Genomic DNA, 20,615 nt, shown 5'->3' with positions numbered 1-20,615 from the left:
TGGATTTTCATATATAAAGTGAGGTCCATGTTTCCACTCCCTTGCAGTTGATTGGACAATTTAATCAAAGTCATGCCCTCAGCTGAGCACTGACAGGCACTCGGTAAATTCTGGCAGCTGACCTCATTGGTTCTTAACATCATTTCAGCATGCGTATGCCTGTTTGGCTGTCCATCTCACCTGACCATGCCAGCCAATCCAGCCTCTACACCAGGGGCATTCTATTCTTTGGGGGAAAGACTCCATCTAAGATGCCACTCACCCACATTGCCACATTCTACTGCTGAGATGATCGCTGGGGTCATGTGGATGCCTGCCTGTTTGTGGGGAGGCTAGTGGCCCCACTGAGGTACCCATCAACACTGAAGTTCTTGGGGTGATTTTTGCTGAGTAAGGATAAGATGAGACCCGAGGGACTGTTGCTGGTGTCTTAGGAGATGATGATTTTGAGATCCGGGGTCTCATGGTATAATGTGACATAAAACTGGCACAGTAGGAAGTTCACCCTCTCACCGAGACACTGAGAATGGCAAACAGTAAAACATCCACTCCCCAGATGCATCATCTGGAGATGTGGAATAAAAGGCTCTTCCCCGACAGGCCTGCTGTCCTGTGTTTTAGGTGTGGGGTTCTTTGCTGATTTTATGACTACCCTCTGACCATGGTCGTATTTCCTCCTCTGGTTTTCACAGATGCAGCCAACTGGGGGTGGCCAGATGCCTGCTCTGTCCTTCAGTGCAGCTGCGGCCCATGCCAAGCCAGATGTGAAGGTAAAATTTCTCTGTAGATGCTATCTGCTGTTGGTTCTGCAGGAGAAACACACTGGCTGCTTCTCTGGCCCACATATCACGAGGTTTCTGGACAAGGAACTGGAGGGGGAAAGGTTTACTCACTATTCAGTTCAGTGCAGTTTAGAGCTGCTTACAAGCCCGCCCTAGCTTCCTTTATCTAAGCAGCAGGTGCCTCCAATTCTGAAAGTCTCAACTGATTCTGGGCTGCGGAATTTAAGGGAGGACCAGGGTCTCTGCTTACCCTGTTCATTCAGCCCTCCTGGTCAGGGAGGTCTGACTTGTAACCATAATTACAACCTTAGTTTCTGGGAAGACATTGCTTTCTCTTTAGTCTGGAAGTTTCTGAGGTCAGGGCTTTATCTAGGTGTGCCTAAACCTGTGGTGTGCACTGTGCGTGCGTAGTCCCACTGAGTTCACACTAGAACTACAGCAGAGAGGAGGGACTATGTGGGTATTAGTTGCTTTTCTGTGATAAAATGCCATGAGCAAAGCCAACTTACAGAGGGAAGAGTTCAGTTTGGCTTAAGGTCCCAGAAGGAGAGTCCATCATGGCACGGAGGCATGGCAGTGGTGAGACCCGAGAGATAACACATTGATCATACAGAGGAAGCAGAGGGGCATCTGAAAGTGGGGTGAGGATATAAACTCTTGAAGCCCAACCCCAGTGACACACTTCTTCCTGCAAAGCTCCTTCCTGCAGGTGCCATAACCTCCCCCAAACAGAAGCGGTAGATGAAATCTATGGAGAGCATTTTCATTTAAACCACCAAAGTACTGGTCCCTACTTTACAGGGGAGAAAACTGAGGCCCTTTGGTTGCAAATTTTTGGTGTCCCTGGGTTCCCTTCCCAGGATCCTGCACACACTAAGCACATTCATAATGATGGTTAGATCAGCCTCGGTTCCCACTCTCTCAGAGCTGAGGAGCCACTTGGGACTGTTTGCTAGTTCTTTGATTTCTGTGGCAAAGGAGATATCATCAAGTCAATGTCAAGATCCACACAAATTTCCTTTATGGTGTGTGTGTGTGTGTGTGTGTGTGTGTGTGTGTGCGTGTGTGTGTGATATGTGTCTGTGTGCTTGAGGGTACACATGTGTACACTGTGGTTGGAGGCCAGAGGTCAACCTCAGGTGTCCTTCCTTAGGATCTATCTCCTATATTTGTTTGTTGAGTCAGGGTCTCTCTCTGGGGCTGGAGCCTCATTTAGGCTAAACTGGCTGGATGGCAAGCCTAAGGGATCCTCTGCTTTCCACCTATCTCCTCGGGGCTGGGAGCCAGACAGACACCACGACTTCCAACTTTCTAACTAATGCCAGTGCTTGGGATTGAACTCAGGCCCTCATGCTTGTGCATTCGACCGGGGTATTTCTCCAGCCCACCAGCTTCATCTTCTTTGAAATTTTGCTTTCTTATTGATTGGAAAGTCCAAATTAAAATAAAATTGTCTTAGTTAGATTTTTATTCCCATGAAGAGACACCATGACCATGGCAACTTATAAGGAAAACATTTAATTGGATCTGACTTACAGGTGCAGAGATTTAGTCCATTATGGTCATGGTGGCAAGCGGATAGTGCTGGAGAAGCAGCTGAGAGTTCTGCAATACCTGCAGGCAGCAGAAAGAGAGATGCTGGGCCTGGCTTGAGCATCTGAAACCCCAAAGTCCACCCCCAGTGACACACTTCCTCCAACAAAGCTACACCTCCTAATAGTGTCACTCCCTATGAACCTATGGGGGCTGTTTTCATTCAAACCACCGCAGAGATCATCACCTCTATCAGATCTCTTAAATCCGGACTGATCCATTTGTCACCGTCCTTCCTAGACCAACTCCGTGTGCTCACTGATTTTAGGGACCTGAGTCAACCACATATGCTCTGGGCTCCTTGTTTCACCCCTTAGGGTTCTCAGAGCTGTTGTGATTTTGCCCTTCTTCCCCTACTCCTATTCCTGCTCTGTTGTCCTTGCCTCTGAGGATCTGAGCAAGGAAAGTAGTTGGTTGGCTCCCTGCTGGGAAGAAATGATCATGTTGGAGAAAACCAGAATTTCTCCCAGGACTTTGGTGGGATCCTGCCATGGACAGACAAAGAGTCTTGGGCTCTAGGGAATCCGTTGAATTACAGATGGTTGCTCTCGGCTGCAGTCACCTCCCCAGTGACAGGCAGATAGTTCCTTTGAGAGAGAGAGAGAGAGAGAGAGAGAGAGAGAGAGAGAGAGATCCCTTTGTGAAGATTCATAGTGACTTTATAGCAAACACACATAATGAAAATCCATAGGTGGAGTGCCTTCTGAAAGCTGTGCATCCCAACGTTTTTCTATCAATTATCATTGCTTGTGTTGGTGGCTGTTGTTTGAGGGGTAGAAATATTTCAGCTGGCAAATTGTACAAGCTGAGGAACTGAGATCAAGCTCCAGGATCCATATAAAACAAACAAACAAACATGGTGGTCACTTGTCACCCCATATTCTTGGAAGGCATTTACCCATGATAAATCTCTCTCTCTCTCTCTCTCTCTCTCTCTCTCTCTCTCTCTCTCTCTCTCACACACACACACACACACACACACACACACACACACACACACATTGATAGTCCTTATCAAAGATGACACATTTCAGACCTTCCACAAACAGAAGCATTTTCTAGAATCCATCTGAGGGCAGCAGAGCTCAGTCTCTAAGTTAAAGCATGTGAGTGAGCCTGCACTGCCGGCAAGCAGGACCCTGGTTCCCACTCTACAGTGTCTGTATTTACCCTGCATGCCAACTCTAGATTTACAGCCCTGCTTGGCAAAGTGATTTTTATAGAATATGTTTAAAGCCAAAAGAAGCTATAAGGTGAGGGTACCTATGACTCTTCCAGGTCCCCCAGAGAACGACTCATATGTCCATAGCACATGCCAGAGCCAGTTATCTAATTGTGCTCTCTCAACTCAAGTCTGTGGTACCCCTCTCATTTGGACCTTACCAGTTACTATTTTAATAAAAGTTTACCCAGCCTCTCAGTCTTGGTGGTGCAGATAAAAAACTGGGAACAAAAAAAATTAAAATAAAAGTTTACTTTCTTGGCTTATGAGGGAGAGGTATTTAAGGCATGAAGAGCCAGGCCTCTTTGAAGGAGGAAGCTTTCTAAGACGGAACTCACGATGTGTGCAGGATCTTACTGTCGCCTTCTAAGACAGAACTCACGATGTGTGCAGGATCTTACTGTTGCCTTCTAAGACAGAATCACAATGTGTGCAGGATCTTACTGTAGCCTTCTAAGATGGAACCACGATGTATGCAGGATCTTACTGTCGCCTTCTAAGATGGAACCACGATGTATGCAGGATCTTACTGTCGCCTTCTAAGACGGAATCACAATGTGTGCAGGATCTTACTGTTGACTAGGCTGCACCTGAGCATAAGGATGTTGTTCCCTGTACAGAATCCCCCAGTGAGGGTCCGGGCATTGAAGTCACGCTCCCCTAGTCCTGCAAGGCTGGTATTGTAGACGTGGAGCCTGTTCAGTGGCCCAGCGCAGGGCCTGTGCGGGAGTCACCCTTGGACACCCGTGAAGGGTTTAGCCTTCTGCTGCTACCACCTACTCAGACCTCAGTTTTTAACCAAAGGGACCTCGCTATTTCTTTGTTCACCCAGACCCGTCATGCTGCATGGCCAGTCTTGCGTTCTAGGGATTGAGTCCATTCACATGTTGAGGTAATGGCCATGACCCAGGATGCCTCACTAGGTGTCTGAGAACACAAGGTCAGGTCCATTGCTACACAGTGTGTAAACCTTTGTGAGTGTCCCCATGTGTACTTTCTGCAGTGAGTGTTTCCGTGTGGGCTCTACAGTGAGTGTCCCCATGTGTGGGCTCTCTGCAGTGAGTATTCCCATGTGTGGACTTTCTGCAGTGATTGTCCCTGTGTGGGCTCTACAGTGAGTGTCCCCATGTGGGCTCTCTACAGCGAGTGTCCCCATGTGGACTCTCTGCTGTAAGTGTCCCCATGTGGGCTCTACAGTGAGTGTCCCCATGTGGGCTCTCTACAGCGAGTGTCCCCATGTGGACTCTCTGCTGTAAGTGTCCCCATGTGGGCTCTACAGTGAGTGTCCCCATGTGGGCTCTCTACAGCAAGTGTCCCCATGTGGACTTTCTGTGGTGAGTGTCCCCATGTGGACTGTCAGCTGTGAGTGTCCCCATGTGGGCTCTCTATAGCGAGTGTCCCCATGTGGACTCTCTGTGGTGAGTGTCCCCATGTGGACTGTCAGCTGTGAGTGTCCCCATGTGGACTGTCAGTTGTGAGTGTCCCCGTGTGGGCTCTCTACAGCGAGTGTCCCCATGTGGACTTTCTATGGTGAGTGTCCCCGTGTGGACTGTCAGCTGGGAGTGTCCCCGTGTGGACTCTCTACAGCGAGTGTCCCCGTGTGGACTCTCTACAGTGAGTGTCCCCGTGTGGACTTTCTGTGGTGAGTGTCCCCATGTGGACTGTCAGCTGTGAGTGTCCCCGTGTGGACTCTCTACAGCGAGTGTCCCCATGTGGACTTTCTGTGGTGAGTGTCCCCGTGTGGACTGTCAGCTGGGAGTGTCCCCGTGTGGACTGTCAGCTGTGAGTGTCCCCGTGTGGACTCTCTACAGCGAATGTCTGCACTGCAGTCTATAGGATTCTCCCCTTCAGCAGTGAAGTGAGAGGTCATCTCAAGGACTCCTAGTCTTGCATTTAGCACTGTCTCTGGTTTATGTAAAATCAACAAAAGTTCATTCTTCTTAAATTTAAGGGTCATGGCATGTTCTTTGAGCCAAGAAGCATGAGAAACCGATCTTCCACCCCGGTAAGTATAGCCGTGCGTGGTGCCATGAACATTATCTGTACAAAACTACTAAAATATAGGTGGTTTGGGAGAGAAGGGTGGATTCAAAATATAGTCAACACCCAACACACCTAGAATAGAATATGGAACATGGACCAGAAGTGGTTGACACAGGATGAGGGTGATGAGTCAATCTTAAGGTGCCCAGGCAAGCATGAAGGTCTGAGTGTGTGGGGGGAGGGTGGGGATAGGCACATCCTGAGGCTCACCGGCCTAGCCAAACTGATGAGTTTAAGGTTTACTGAGGGACTGTGTATCAAAAAATAAACACTGAGGCCAGGGAGATAGCTCAGCAGAGAAAAGTGATTGTTGCCCAAAGCTAATGACTGCAGTTACATCCCAGGAATCCACGGTAAATGGTAGGAGAGACTCAGATCCTGCAAGTTGTCCTCTGACCTCCATACACACTCTGTGGCCCAGACAGAACAATACTCACAGAAAGGCTTGTATGCATGTGTGCACACATGCACACATGAGCGTGCACGTGTGTGCGTGCGCACACACACACACACACACACACACACACACACACAGGAAATTTTGAAGATTAAAAAAAAGATAGAATTTCTCCAAACAATTAACACTAACTTCAAGCTTCCATGTGTGCATGCACATACATGCATGTACCAGAGATATGTATGTACCAAAGACATGCCTTCATTCACATACACAAAACAAGCAGTTAAACCGCAGGTTTCTAAGGATGTGAAGGCCCACAGGCATCAGTCCCTGCAAATTCATTTTGGCTGCTGTGTTGCTGCATGCTTGCTCCAGCAGAAGTGTATCTGCGCTTGTCTTTGCACTGACTCGAGCTGCTGGAGATGGGGTGGGTGGGAGAGACCACCCGATCGATTCCTGCTCTGAGTCCCTGTGGTAGCAGATTCCTTCTTTCCTACTGAAATCCACCAAGCATCCATTCTTAATAAGACAGATAAGTGGATGCTTTAAAGCCTTTCCGTGATGGGGTATCGACATTACTCACACTTATTGACCAGAGGGATGGATCAAATAATGATTCTGCTGAAACCAGATACCACAGAACCGTGGGTGCTGGGCTGAAGTTGCAGAAGTATGCTTCCTAATACCCAATTTTTCTCTCATTGGAAATTGTCCTTTGAACATCAAGAAATGTTCAAACATCAAGAAATGGAATCATCCCAACTATCATCAGTATTTAAACAGCTTTGGTCGTCCTCGGAAAACTCTCTTTGATTCATTAGACATGGAAAAAAATCCTAATTCAAGTTTCATGAAAGCCATTTGGTGTGGCATTCCAGACGGGGTTCAAAATGGTGAGGACCACCTTCTATTACAATGCAAAAGTAACCTTAGAGAGCACCGCTGAAATGATCTGCAAATACCTGAGATGAAATTAAACTTCTGTTGAAATCCTGTTGAGCAGTCACAGGCCTAGAGACATGGCCCGTGGCCAGTGGCAAAGAGCAGAGAGGTGCCGAGTCAGGAGAGGGCACTGTCCTGGCTGCAGAGGACTCTCCTGTAGCAAGGTGTTAGGATGCTAAGGTGACTCAAGGCAAAACCAGCATGAGTTTTCTTTAAGAAGAAGCCACACTGACTGGATTAGAAAAGACATATGATAACCTGTGGTTCTATGTTATACAAAGCCTGCATTCCTCCCCTTCTTTGTGTGTGTGTGTGTGTGTGTGTGTATGTGTGTGTGTGTATGTATGTATGTGTGTGTGCGTGCACATGCTCTGGTATGCATATGCCTGTGGACGTCTATCAATGTCCAGATTCAACCTCCATCACTTTTCCGCCTAATTCTTAAGGCTGGGTCTTTCTGTCAACCCAGAGCTCACTGGCCTAGCTATTCTCACTAATCCCCTCGCTCTGGGGATTCCCTGTCTCTGCCCTTTGAAGCTATAAGTATGGGCAGACTGCCGTCCACACAGAATTCACACAAGTTCTGGAGATTTGAACTCTCATTGCTTCCTCGCTTGGCAAGTGCTTTAACCCCTGAGCCTTCCCTCCAGCCCCAGAGCTTGAGTCTGAAGGAGTCTCCTCAGAGAAGCACATGGGGGTAAACTGAGGACACTAAGCAATGTTGCCATTCCAATCAAGTGCTTCCAGCCCTGGGAACAGGCAGGCAGTGTACCCAGGACTGTGGGGGGCAGCCCATGCTTTGTCTCTGTTGTTGGATGTGTTTAGTTCGATCAGTCTTGGTACGGTGAGCATGCTACTAGCTGCTGTGTATGCTCATCTGTAAGTGTCTGTGTACTGAGACAGGTCTGTCCAGGTTTTATATATGTATCTGTGTGTGCATACACATGTATATGAATATGTCTTCGAGAATATGTAAAATTGGCCTAGACACTATCTCTTTATGTATGTCGTTCGGGATTGTGTGTCTCAAAGCTCAAGATGGTCATAGGTCAACTTAGCCACAGCATGCCTCAAGTCCTTTAGAGGCACGGGCCACCAGGCCTCTTCCAGTTTACAGCCCCAGCTGCTTGCCCTTGCCCTGTGACATCCTCCATCTCCTGGCCTCTGCCCTTGTCCTTCCTCTCCTCAGTGCTGCTTGCCGGGGTCCCCTGCCCCACCCGCACGAGGACCCATCAACCTCCCTCCTGCCTTGGGGCCTTTACTGCCCTTCCACCCAGAAAAGCCTGCCCTGCAGTGCTTCCATTCCCCCCTCACGTTTGTCCTTGCCCTAAGAAGTCTCCCTGGCTCCAGCGGGGTGAAGGGCCCTCTTCTCCCCTCTGTCATCCATGACTCTTCGTGTTTCTGCCACTCTCAGGTACTAGCTGAGCCCATGCGTGGTATGAACGGAGCGTAAGTGTGTTTGACAGCCAGGCCCCTGGCACCTGGCTGGCCTCCATGCGGCTTCTGGCACATGGTCGACCTGCTCCCTCCCTCTGGTCACTTCCTCTGTGGCAACCCTGAGAGGTCAGAAGGGTGCATCAACACAGGGAACGCCTGTGTTCCCACCTTAGAGAGTGGCCTGGGCTGGTCATGGGCAAGGCTAAGAGGTGAATTATAAACAAGGATTGGGGAGCACACAAAGGTCCTCAAGGAATGGAATTTGTAGAGGAGACCTTAATGCTGCTAATGGGTGGATTCCAGTCGCTTTTCCTGTGAACGTGTTTCTAACCAGCGATGCCGCTTGCAGGACCTCCCTCCTCCCGGCACACAGGGAAGTGTAAGCCCCTTGTCTTTGGCCTGGTTCTCCCTCGGTGTTGAACCTGTGCTAAGGGCAGGGCATTGGTGCAGGGATCTGTGTGCCCAGTGCTTCTCGGGCTAGAGGCTTCTGGTTCATTTTGCAGGTCTATCTGGATCGCTTGGTGCCCAGATGCCCCCTGCCCCTGATGGAGAGAAGGCTGATAGAGACCTGGAATCAGGTAGGTTCTTTTTGTCCTTGCACTGACTGTAATCCTCCCCGCTTTCCTACCTTGCTCCAAGTCCAACTGGGGATGTTCTCCCCTAAACCACTGTAAGAGTCAACAAAGACTGTTGTAGCACAATGGTGTCATAGCCTGGTGACTTAAACCACGGAAGTTTATTGCAAACTTCATCGGAACCTCACATCCGAGGTGCTGGGACTGTCTTTGTGAACCCTCATGGTACTATGGACCTGGGATGTTCAACAGAGCCTCTGGGCTTAGCTTATAAGATCTTGTCTTGTGAACCCTCATGATACCCCTGGCATCTCCATCTGTGGTGCCAGAGTGGACAAGGGACAGGGTTGCAGGGCACCGTGAGCCTGGACGGTGTTTAGATGTAGAGCCTCTGCCAGGGTCTCCCAGTGTTGGGGCCTTTGCACTTCACCAGGTAAGTTTTACATCCCTGTAGCTGCCGTAGACTTTTTGCCTGTGAGCTCTGCCGTGTGGACAATGCCTGGTAGCTGCTGGAATACACCACAAGCAGATCCACCAGGCTCCTGAGAGGGGAGACTTTGTGTCCAGATCTGGGTTCCAAGACCCTTTCTCAGGCCTTGATCACTGGGAGGAATATTCTTGAGGAGCCGTTTTCTCCACCCCCTTTCATCCATTCCTCTCCCTCCCTCTCTTCCTCTCTCTCTTTCTGTCTCTATCTCTGTCTCCTTCCCTTCCCCTCCTTCCTTCCTTGCTCTACCCCCCTTTTTGCCCCCCTCCCCTCTCTCCAGACTAGAACTTCTATGATGGAACCCTATACCCTCAAAGAGTGCCAGATTTCCATCTCTGGTAAAATACCTGACAGAGAAAAACTCTGAGGGGAGGATGGGCTTTTATTTTTCTCTGCTTCAGAGGCTTCAGCCCGTGTTGGCTGTCTCCCTTACTGTGAGCCTGTGGTTTGAACATCACAACAGTGGGGACACATTGGCACAGTAAAGGTGACCAACTCAAGGCTGCCGTGAGCAGTACAGAATAACAGGGAGAGGCCAGGGCAAGAGAGAGCCTGCGATGACACAGCCACTTCCTCCAACCAGACCCTGCCTTCCATCATTCCATCACTTCCCTTTGGTGAGGGCGGAGTTTTCAGGATCCAGTCACAGCTCAGTAGCCCCACCCCTGAACTTCATTCACTTCAGTAGACTTTTGAGTCCAAGAGGAATAATCAATGAAAGACAGATTTGTCACCAAATCTCCAGGAGGAAGGTGGGCCTGAAAACCAAGGCCCAGGGAAGCTACTCCACATGGCAGAGCTCGGAAGGCAGAGCTGGGCTAGACCACCGAATCATCCACCCACGTGGCAGAGCTCGGAAGGCAGAGCAGTGGCTGACCACTGAATCATCCACCCACGTGGCAGAGCTCAGAAGGCAGAGCTGGGGTTGACCACTGACCACTGAGTCATCCACATTGTAGAGCTGAGGCTTGGCACAGGCCATCAACTCTCTCACCTTGTTGAGCTATGAAGGCAGAGCTATGTCTGGGCCATAGGCCACTGTCTCCTCCTGGAGACAGAGAGACAGGAATCGATTTGGGGATAGACTATAGGCCACAGAGTCCAGGCTAGCCCACCTGGCTATTGAGCAATATCAGCAAAGCCTGAACTTCCTATCCATGAAGGATGCTGGCCAGTTCCACCCCATGGCCAGAGACTGTGCCACTACACACATCTCCTGGTGGCCGACATCGGTGCCCATTTTCACGTGTGCACACACCTAGCTGGGGTCACATAGGCAGCTCAGACAGGGCACAGGTCCCATGTATTGAGGCAGGAGAAGGTTGAGTTCCAGTAGAGAAGCTCCCTCCTCTTTGTACCAATGAGACAAGCAGCTTAGTGCAGTACAACTTAAGCCCCGAGTTCCATGGTGTGAGAAGAAAAGAAAGAAAAAAAAAATTAAATACCCCGATGAAAAGAGCAGTTCTTTCCCTCCCGAGCCTTCAGACTTAGTTGGTGGTTTGTGATGAATTATTGATCTTAGGGGACTCTGGAATTGCTGAATCAGGGTGCAGAACCCTGCTGCTTGGCCGCCAGCCTTGGGGGTTTGAAGTTGAATTCTTGAGGCGCAGCCCCTGCTGCTGATTCTGTTTTGCTGTGTGCACACCAGGTTTGTCATGAATTATCTATTTAGCTTTGCCCAAAGGACGTGACTGGACTCCTAACATCTGGGCCAGATTTGGGCTTTCGCCTCTCGGCTATGAGTGCTTCCTTTCCTCACCACTACCCAGGCACAGAGTGGATGGCGGCAGGGTGGAGGCCACAACCCTCAGGTCACAGCGCTGGTGGTGGGATCCACTCCTGTCTGTGGGTACCACATTCCATGCACTGCAGAGCCTGGGTTTCCACTCTCCTGTGAGACAGGGAGCTAGAGAGCATCTGGCGGACAGCAGAGTGCACCAAATGCACCAAATGATGATGCTGTTAGGAGAACACGGGCATGGGGTCCTCAAGGCTCCGCAGCTTCACCTGTCCAGGCTCTGAGCCTCTGTGCTCCAACTGCTTTTGTCCTCCGCACAAGGTGTCAGGAGTCCCTTTTAAGATAACGGCAGGGTAAGAAATCCCGCTAGATCCTTTCCCTCTATAACTGACGGAAGTGGCTCATTTCAGTACCATCCTAGAATGCAGTAAATAGATTGAAGCTCTTTTTACACCCCTTCATCCCTTCACCTCTTTGCTATCTAGCCATCCCTCTCGCTTTGCTTTCCGTCCACCTGTCTGTCTGTCCATCCGTCTGTCCATCCATCCCTCCATCTGCCCATCCTTCCATGCATGTGTAATACATAATACATGTATACACACATCTCTCCAGTCATATCACCGTTTGTCTGTCCCTCCATCTTTACCTCTCTCCCTCCCTTCATCTCTCTATCACCCTTCTCTCTACTGTCCATCCGTCCATAGCCCTAGGTGTCTGTCCACCTGCCCACCTACCCAGTAAACACGTATTAAGTGACTCAAGGAGAAAAAGCCAGGCAATGCTGTCAGAGGGACGTTTGGACCCTGAACACTGAGCCAGAGCTTCCAGACAGGAGGTTGGCAGCTGAGACCCTCATTCATGGAGAAGAACAGCGGAGGCCAGGAGGAGAGGGAGCCAGTGGCTCAACAAAGCTGAAACCCGAGGCAGGAAGGGTGGGCTTGTGCAGAGAGACATACAGATGGGGCAGGAAGATGGGTCTGGTCAGGTGGGAGAGCTGCCTTGCTTGGGATTTGACTGTCCCTAGGGACTTAGAGCTGATATTGAGGGGGCTTGAGGGAAATCCAGTTAGTCCAGGGAAATATGTCTGGTCCTATTCGGAGGGTGGGTGACAGTATGAGGGTTGGAGAGACGTGGAGATGTGTGGAAAACAGGAGGAAGGAATTAGAGTAGCTGCCTCCTGTCAGCGTGACAGCATGAAGATTGTGCTTCTTGCTCATATCACAGTTGAGCTACAAGGAAGGAAATTTCTGATGTGCCATGCCTTGTGCAAGGCCATGGGAGGCCTGCCCCTTCCTGAATGGAGATGGGGGATTGGGTGGAGAGGGGGTAGATGGGAGTCTAAAAAACGTTTTTAAGAAAAGGAAATTTCCAAACGGGATAAAGGGCCTGACATCTCTGATCCATGCGTGATCCTACCAATAGGAGGAACCCAAGACATGTGACCAGAAGAGAGGTCATGGGAGGCTCTGTGGCCAGGTGACTGTTCCTGATGCCTGTTATCTGTGGGTCATGCTCAGTCACTGTGTCTACCTGGGAAAGCAAATGAGGTCCCTCAGGTGCCAAGTGTGAATGCAGTTGATTTAATCAGCTCCTAGTATTATCTGCTCTGGGGGCTAGAGGGAGAAGGTGCCCTAGGCAGTGACCAAGGCATTGGAGAAGAGGGGACAGAGCCATTGTGTGGAAGAGTGGCAGGTGGGGACACAGTGAACAATGCAAGAATCCCATACACTGCTGCATTGTTGGGGGTGGCATGGTGTGAGCCAAGCTACAGCTTCAGGTGCTCAAGGCTTCACACAGCCTTCCCAGGAATGCCTCACCCACTTGCTATGACTCATCGTATGTTTTAGCTAACTTTAGTTGTATTGTGGGCTAATCAACAGTCTTCATGAAATTGTGGCATTCGCTAAAGTAACTGCATGCAGAGGAAAATATGTCCCAGCATCTTCTAGGACCATCTGATCTGGTCTGTCTGTTGACCAGCTTCCGTGAAAACTCAGTCAGAAAATACTTCAGGACTTGTGGGTCGAGTCCAACATCTCCACTCTGCCACTGTACTGACTTGGGCGCTTGGTTGTGCTGCACCAAAATCTTCATTTTCAACAGCAGTTGGGTTGGGTTTGCCCCCAGAATTGCCATGTGCCAGCTCCTGTGACATGATCTTGAGGAACTCCAGTGGAGAAGGTTGTTGGAAGGCAAGAGGAGGCACTCTTGGGGATGTCTAGTGTGACATCTGTGTGTTTGGCTCTGTGGAACTGCCCAGAGAAGGTGAGGTAGAGATTTTGGCCCTGACCATGATGACAGGGAGTTGTCCCAGACTTAGAGCGAATCACCTGTTACCTTTGTTAGAGAGTGACTGATACCATGGCTTGTGCATGCGGGGAAGTCAGAACATGGTGGGAGTGGACAGGATATTTATGGGAACACTGAGTAGATATCACCCTTCCATGGAGACAGTGAAAGGTGGGCAGAAGGGAAGGACATTTGTGAGTTAGGAAGGGTCCCCCAAACATGAAACATGGTAGGCGTGAAAAAAGAGAGAACACTGATCTAAGTGAAGATCCAGAAGAGCTGTAAGTAGGAAGTGTCCTGGACATGGGAGGTTGGGGACTGTGCCAAGGATCGGTGCCCAGGTGCAGGAATGGGTGAGATGTCTCAGGGGTGGGGGATATCTGTACCTAGGAGAGTCACCATCAGAGCTGGAATAGTAATGAGGAAGGCAGTAGCTTCCCTTCAGCTTGGCCACCACAGCTGAGTCTGTAAGGCTGAGACCTTTCTCCCACCAGCAGCCGAGGATTTCCTCAAGTCTATCCAGAGGATACGGGTGCTGTCTGGGGGGAGCCCATGCAGTGATTGTCTCCTTCTCTGCCTTCTCCACAGAAACTCCATGCTATTGATGTTCAGGATAGCGACACTGGCTACCCACCCCATGTCTACAGAGAGGAGGGAGAGTGTGAAGGAGCTGAGACCCTCAGCTCTCTGACCTTCTTGGAGCAGGACCTCCCTCCTGAGTTGCTGGACTACTTGAGTTTAAAATCTACTCCATCTGAAGTCATGTGTTCTGCATCAAGAGTTCCTTCCTAAAGGCATGTGGTGGGCATGACTTGGGAGGATGGTTACTCTCATGGACCCCTCCTTTTGTTCTTCATTCTTAATGGCTTCCTAGTTCACAGTGGTTAGTGTTGCCAACTTGACCATCACTTGGGAGCCATCTGGGGGATGTACCTCTGGCATGCCAGTGAGGGATGGTCTTTTTTTCACTGAGATTGGAAGAGGTGTCCACTGTGGGTGACACCATTCCTTGGGTGGAGGAAGTGAGCTGAGCATCAGCATACATCACTCTGTGCTTCCTTATTGTGAATAGTCTTGTGACCGCCACCTTGACTTCCTGACATGATGGGCTGTACCCTTGCACGGTGAGCCGAAATAAACCCTCTCCTTTAAGCCAGTTTTGTCAGAGTGTTTCATCACAGTGAGAGGGGAGGATGTAAGACACGGTCCTAGCCTGGGGCTCGGCCATGAATCCAAACTCAGTGTCTGGAAACAAAGCCAAAAGGTGGGCTCTGTACTTTATAAATTTAATTCGTCTCCTTTTCTTGAAAGACGTAAATCAAATCATGTGTTCTTTGCTTCTGCTGGTGGCCCACCTCTGATGGAGAGTGAAATTACAACCCATGGGTCACCTGGCTGTTTGCTGAGAAGTAGGAAATTCTGGGGGGAGATGAAAATTGGTTTTTAAAAGATTATTTACCTTTCTGTGATTGTCATTCTGCTCCCTTTTAAGTGGAGAAAGCTAATAAACGAGAAGAGTTTTCTAGAGTGTATGTAATGAGTACTTTCGGTGATTTTGAAAAAGATAACAGTCCTTTCCATGCTTTGATTAGTCAGCTATGTCATTTTGAGAAAAATAATTAAGCTTAAAATCATATAAACAGAACGTGCTTTGAGAATCTGAGGCACACCATGATTTAACTTCCTCCTATTAGTATGGTAAAAGAATTTAGAAAAATTTGAAGGAATGGTTCTGGTTAGATTTCTGTTTAAACAGGACTACACCTTTTACAGGATTTCATTGTCCACTTAGTGTTCATGTAAACTGTATGGCAGAAGTGGGGTGGGGTGGGATAGGGTAGGGCAGGGTAGGAACAGTATTTTAAAACCATTCACAAGGAAATGTGCCCTTTTCAAAGTCTGAGCAAGTGTAAATATTGACTCCACACAGCTGTCCTCTAACCTATACATATGTACGATGGCATGTGCACCCATACACACACATCATGCACGCACACATAAAATACTTTTTTAAAAGAAAAAATTTTGGGGGAGGGTCTGAGTTACAGGGTAGGGTTGGTAAATCGTCATTTGATATTTCTAGACCTAAGCCAAGAGAAAGAAAATGACCACCGTGGAGAATCTGGCCCCTTGTCTGTTCTTGTAAATAAAGGTTTATCGACACTCAGCTACACCTATGGTGCCAGGCTGCTCTGGGCTCTGACAGCAAAGTTTCATCGCTACCATAGACACATCCAAGGCTAGCAAATCCCAGTATGCAGCCCTGGCTTCCAGGGTCTTCTGAGGAAGCTGAGCTTGGCGCCTTCCCTTTAGCGTTCCTCCTGGAACTCCCAGCACACAGCAAACACTCTGATGCTTCGTGCCTTGTGCTAGGAACACACCACCAGATGCTCCTGAGAGGTTTGAGTACGTGTGCCTCTGCGGCTGCTTCATCTCATTTCCCTGTGGTCTATGAGAGCAGGAAGGGAGGACTATGAGAGCAGGAGGGGAGGACTATGAGAGCAGGAAGGGAGGACTATGAGAGCAGGAAGGGAGGACTATGAGAGCAGGAAGGGAGGACTAAGAGAGCAGGAAGGGAGGACTAAGAGAGCAGGAAGGGAGGACTAAGAGAGCAGGAAGGGAGGACTAAGAGAGCAGGAAGGGAGGACTATGAGAGCAGAAAGGGAGGACTATGAGAGCAGGAGGGGAGGACTATGAGAGCAGGAGGGAGGACTATGAGAGCAGGAAGGGAGGACTAAGAGAGCAGGAAGGGAGGACTAAGAGCAGGAAGGGAGGACTATGAGAGCAGGAAGGGAGGACTATGAGAGCAGGAGGGAGGACTATGAGAGCAGGAAGGGAGGACTATGAGAGCAGGAGGGGAGGACTATGAGAGCAGGAGGGAGGACTATGAGAGCAGGAAGGGAGGACTAAGAGCCTGGGCTGCAGAGTGAGAGCCTATCCAAAACACAAATGAGCAACTATGGAAGCACACAGGCACAGATGCGAACAAAAACGCTTTCCTTATTGACTAGGGAGACATCACTTATGTCCCTGTGAAGAGTGCAGTGGTCTTGTGGTACACATTTGCAAATTCCTGCCTTGTAAGACGCTCTCCGGCACATTGTTTCCAAAAGTAATAAAATACTCATGCGATATTCATGAATGCAGACTCAGCAATTAACAAGGAGAGCAACGCCTTACATTGTGTAGATATTTAATTAGACATTTGTTAACGCTGATCTTGCCAACATTTTTAGGTATTTGTAAGACAATTCCTCATATCCCCCATGCCACCAGCTCATAATGGCCATTTTCCCAGGCGCAGACCTTGGGGTCCTGACATCCAGCCTTGTTGGTGTCTTCTCGGAAATTTCAGAAGTGTGCCTCAAGCCCTGCTCAGATGCCAGTTGGATACTGTCCTCTTCCTCTGCTGTTGTCTGCGGGAGACATTCCTGGATGCCATCTGGCTGGTTCTTCCCACAGGTTCATGTTCAAACATGAACAGAGGAGCCTGGGCTCCATCCCCAGTGCCCGAAAGCAAACCCTAAAACAATGAAAGCTGCGCCCTTGAGATGGTCCCTACTGGCGGCGCCAGCGCTGGGAGGTTTCGTTGAGAATCTGTCGCCTCCAGTGAAAATCCATCTCCTCGAGCAAGAAGCTCCTTGCTGGTGGCAGTGGAGTGTAAAATAAGGCAACCGTGGTAAATAGTTTCAGGGGAACAGGCTTTTATGAGGAACCTTAGCTTCCAAATGACTTGCTAATCCAAAATCAGCTGCAGTCACTGAAGTTAAAAATTCAGCCCATGCCTCATTAAATTAAATTAATTAATTTATTTTTGCACACAGTAACAGCCTGGGTTGTTGAACTCCCAGCTCAGGTGTATGCTCTGTGGACCTTTAGGATTGCTACATGCAGGAGACCTTGCCATCGGAAAGCGTTCCTTTTCCTGGCATAGCACGCCTGCAATTCCAGCCCTGGAAGGGAGGACTATGAGAGCAAGAAGGGAGGACTATGAGAGCAGGAAGGGAGGACTATGAGAGCAGTCAGCTAGCCAGGAGCCAGGGCAGCCCTGGGTGTGGGATATTTGTGAGATTGGATCTCTTCTGTAGACCACTGTCCACAAATTGACCTGGCCATGGTCCTCTCTGCCCTAAAGAAGTGATTAGAATTCTGGAGGTTTAACTCCAAAGCCCTCAGGCTTTTCTTCATCAAGGATACTTGTTGAAGGAACTAAGATTCAGGGGCTGCAGCAGGTGACTTATCTCCAAATGCACCAACATAGGCTGCCTCTTCTTGCTCAGGAAAAGAACCCAGAATCCTGCTGTGCAAGAGCCATCCATTCTGGCAGTGACAGTTCCCATCCTCCAGCCAAATGCAGACCTGTGACTACACTCTGGTCCAAGGACAGCCACTTCTAGGAAGTGCCTTTGCAGGGTAAAGACGGTCTGTCTCGTCCCTGTCTTCTCTTCCTGGAGGCAGTGAGAGCGTGTTGGTGGGAACTGGGGCAGCCGTCTTATGTCTGGGTTCCAATGGAGACAGAATGGATGGGAGAGATTCCTTGACCCCCAGGGGTCGCACTCCTTCCCCTCACTCACTTCCTTTTAAGACTTAAACAGAAGACTTAAATGCTCCTTGGTTAAGCGATTGCTGTTTTATCATTTCCACTGCTTGGGGCCAAATTGAGTCTTAGCTGACACAAAATACAGGAGAGAGTGGAGTGGAGCCACGGGCAGCAGAACGTAAGCATGTGGTATTGGCTTAATGGACGTGTCCAGGTGGCAGGGACTCAAATACGGTGCGAGCGAGCTGGTGACCCTCGCCATACAGAAGCACAGCCTTGGATAACTCCGGTCCTCGGTGGTCTTTTGAAAAGCAGCCTGTGTTCTGGACAGGAGTGTAATAGGAAGCGGCAGGGGACATTCATGATGTAGGGCACATTAGTGGCTGCTTTTAGCACCATGCTAAGAGAGGGATGGAGACTTTGACTAATGCCGGCCAGGAGACGAGCAGGAACGAAAGAGACACAGCTGTGCTAATGGGGCTGCCGTGGCCAGCTCTCCAATCTGTAGCCACCAAGAGCTGGGCAATTTGGAGATTGAAAGGGTTGAAAACAGGGATTGCTGTGTTTTTCAAAGGACATCTGCCATCAAAGTGGTGTCTGCAAGTCAGTACACTTAGCAGAAAATAAAACCAGTGCCCCATCGCAACGGCTGGGGACCCATGCGAGTCCTTCCCAGCTGTGCCGTTGCTCAAGCTGGCTCAAAGTCAGTGCCAAGGTGCAGGGTAGAGACAGGCTGCCTACCCTCCGCTTCTCTTTCAGGGGAACTGGCGGTGTCTGTCTTTGAAGATTCATGTGAAGTTGCATCAGACAGTGAGGAGACCCTGGCTTTTGCTCCATCCTCCTCTGGTGTGGACATCCTGTCCTTGTGGTAGCACCTGTGCATTTCTATCTGTCCATCATCCTTTGTCACCTCATCATCCACATCTTCACCCTCACAGACTGGGAAAGACTAACGCCCAAGCTGAGCCTGCAGCAAGAAGCCTCACCTCCCGTTTCCCACCCTCTCCCCTCTCTCCCAGCCTTTTGGTGGCCACTATTCAAGCCCGAGTTTCTAAAATTCTTTCATTTATAAGGTTATATACATGTGATTATTTGGCTTATAATGTTTGGAGACAGGTTCCCTTTGATCTGCTGACTCCTCATGCCTGTCTTCTCCATGGAGACCTCAGGAGCCCTAAAGAGGAGCTGCTGGCTGCATTCCTAGCGTCTTGCACTACACAGGCATTCTGGTTTGCTGGCTGGGATGGGATGCACAGAGGAACAGGGGCTGGCTGACCCATGTCACAGAGGAAGCAGGGAAGAAGGCACAGGAGGGCACGGCCCCAAGGATGAATCAGGAGTTCACAGGCTAGAGTGATACAGGAAAGGGCATGTGGGGGTAAAATCCAAGACATAGGACTCCAAGTGAGGCCACAAGCCCAAGAGTGGTTTGTGTGGATAGTGTACTTCAGACTGAGAAGCGTGACTGGCAAGGGAGAAGTTCTGCATAGCCAGGCAGAGGGCAGGGGCAGAGGGGACAGGGTTCTGTTGTTCTCACCCCAGCTCCAAGCATCTTGTTATGTGTTTTCTCTTCCTTCTTCCTTCCTTCCTTCCTTCCTTCCTTCCTTCCTTTTCTTTCCTTCCCTTCCCTTCTTGTTCTTCTTGTTCTTCCTCTCTCTCTCACTCTCTCCCTCCCTCCCTCCCTCCCTCCCTCCCTCCCTCCTTTCTTCTCTCCTGTCTGTCTGTCTGACTGTTTCTCTCCCCACTCACATACTCTGCAGATGAGAAGAGATTGCTGCTCTTTCAGAAGACCCAAGTTAAATTCTCAGCACATGTGAAAGCTTACAACTATCTATAACTCCAGTTCCAGGGGCATGTGTAGTCACCCACCAGTGGCACACACGTGGTGCACATCCATCCATCCATCATCCATCATCTATTCATCCATCCATCATCCATCCATCCATCCATCCATCCAGGAAAAGCACCCAAACACATAACAAAGAATAAGTCTTATTTTGTATTTGAGTGTGGTGTATGAACACCACGTGTCCATAGGGTATGTGCAGGTGAGTGTGTGCATGTGGTGTTCATAGGGTGTGTGCAGGTGAGTGTGTGCACGCTGAGGAGCCAGGCTCACGTGTTCACAGGGTGTGTGCAGGTGAATGTGTGTGCACGCTGAGGAACCAGGCTCACGTGTTCACAGGGTATGTGCAGGTGAGTGTGTGCACACTGAGGAGCCAGGCTCACGTGTTCACAGGGTGTGTGCAGGTGAGTGTGTGCACGCTGAGGAGCCAGGCTCACGTGTTCACAGGGTGTGTGCAGGTGAGTGTGTGCACGCTGAGGAGCCAGACTCATGTGTTCACAGGGTGTGTGCAGGTCAGTGTGTGCATGCTGAGGAGCCAGACTCACGTGTTCACAGGGTATGTGCAGGTGAGTGTGTGCATGCTGAGGAACCAGGCTCACGTGTTCACAGGGTGTGTGCAGGTGAGTGTGTGCACGCTGAGGAGCCAGGCTCAGGCCTTCATGTCTGCAAAGCCAACACCTGTGCTCCGAGTCATTTCCTCAGCCCCTATATTTTCAATTTA

At 49.7% G+C, this 20,615-nt stretch overlaps 1 protein-coding gene across 3 annotated transcripts in view; it reads left to right on the top strand.

Annotated features, from left to right (window-relative positions):
- Nucleotides 1–15,040, top strand: part of Cdh26 (cadherin 26) — a 32,113-nt gene extending 17,073 nt beyond the window's left edge. For 2 of the 3 annotated variants that reach the window (XM_041641758.1, XM_041641757.1), the window contains exons 11-14: nucleotides 693–770; nucleotides 5,549–5,602; nucleotides 8,923–8,997; nucleotides 14,097–15,040. In XM_041641758.1, coding sequence (XP_041497692.1) covers nucleotides 693–770; nucleotides 5,549–5,602; nucleotides 8,923–8,997; nucleotides 14,097–14,300 — 411 coding nt within the window. In that variant the 3' untranslated portion in view covers nucleotides 14,301–15,040. The remainder of the gene's footprint in view (nucleotides 1–692; nucleotides 771–5,548; nucleotides 5,603–8,922; nucleotides 8,998–14,096) is intronic. The other variant, XM_041641759.1, reaches the window with a different exon arrangement.
- The last annotated feature ends 5,575 nt before the right edge of the window (nucleotides 15,041–20,615 follow it).

Source organism: Microtus oregoni, unplaced genomic scaffold, assembly GCF_018167655.1.
Source record: "Microtus oregoni isolate MIOR12 unplaced genomic scaffold, Mior012 000071F_ref0000514, whole genome shotgun sequence".
NCBI lineage: Eukaryota > Metazoa > Chordata > Mammalia > Rodentia > Cricetidae > Microtus > Microtus oregoni.
This window is presented reverse-complemented; position numbering and strand designations above follow the sequence as displayed.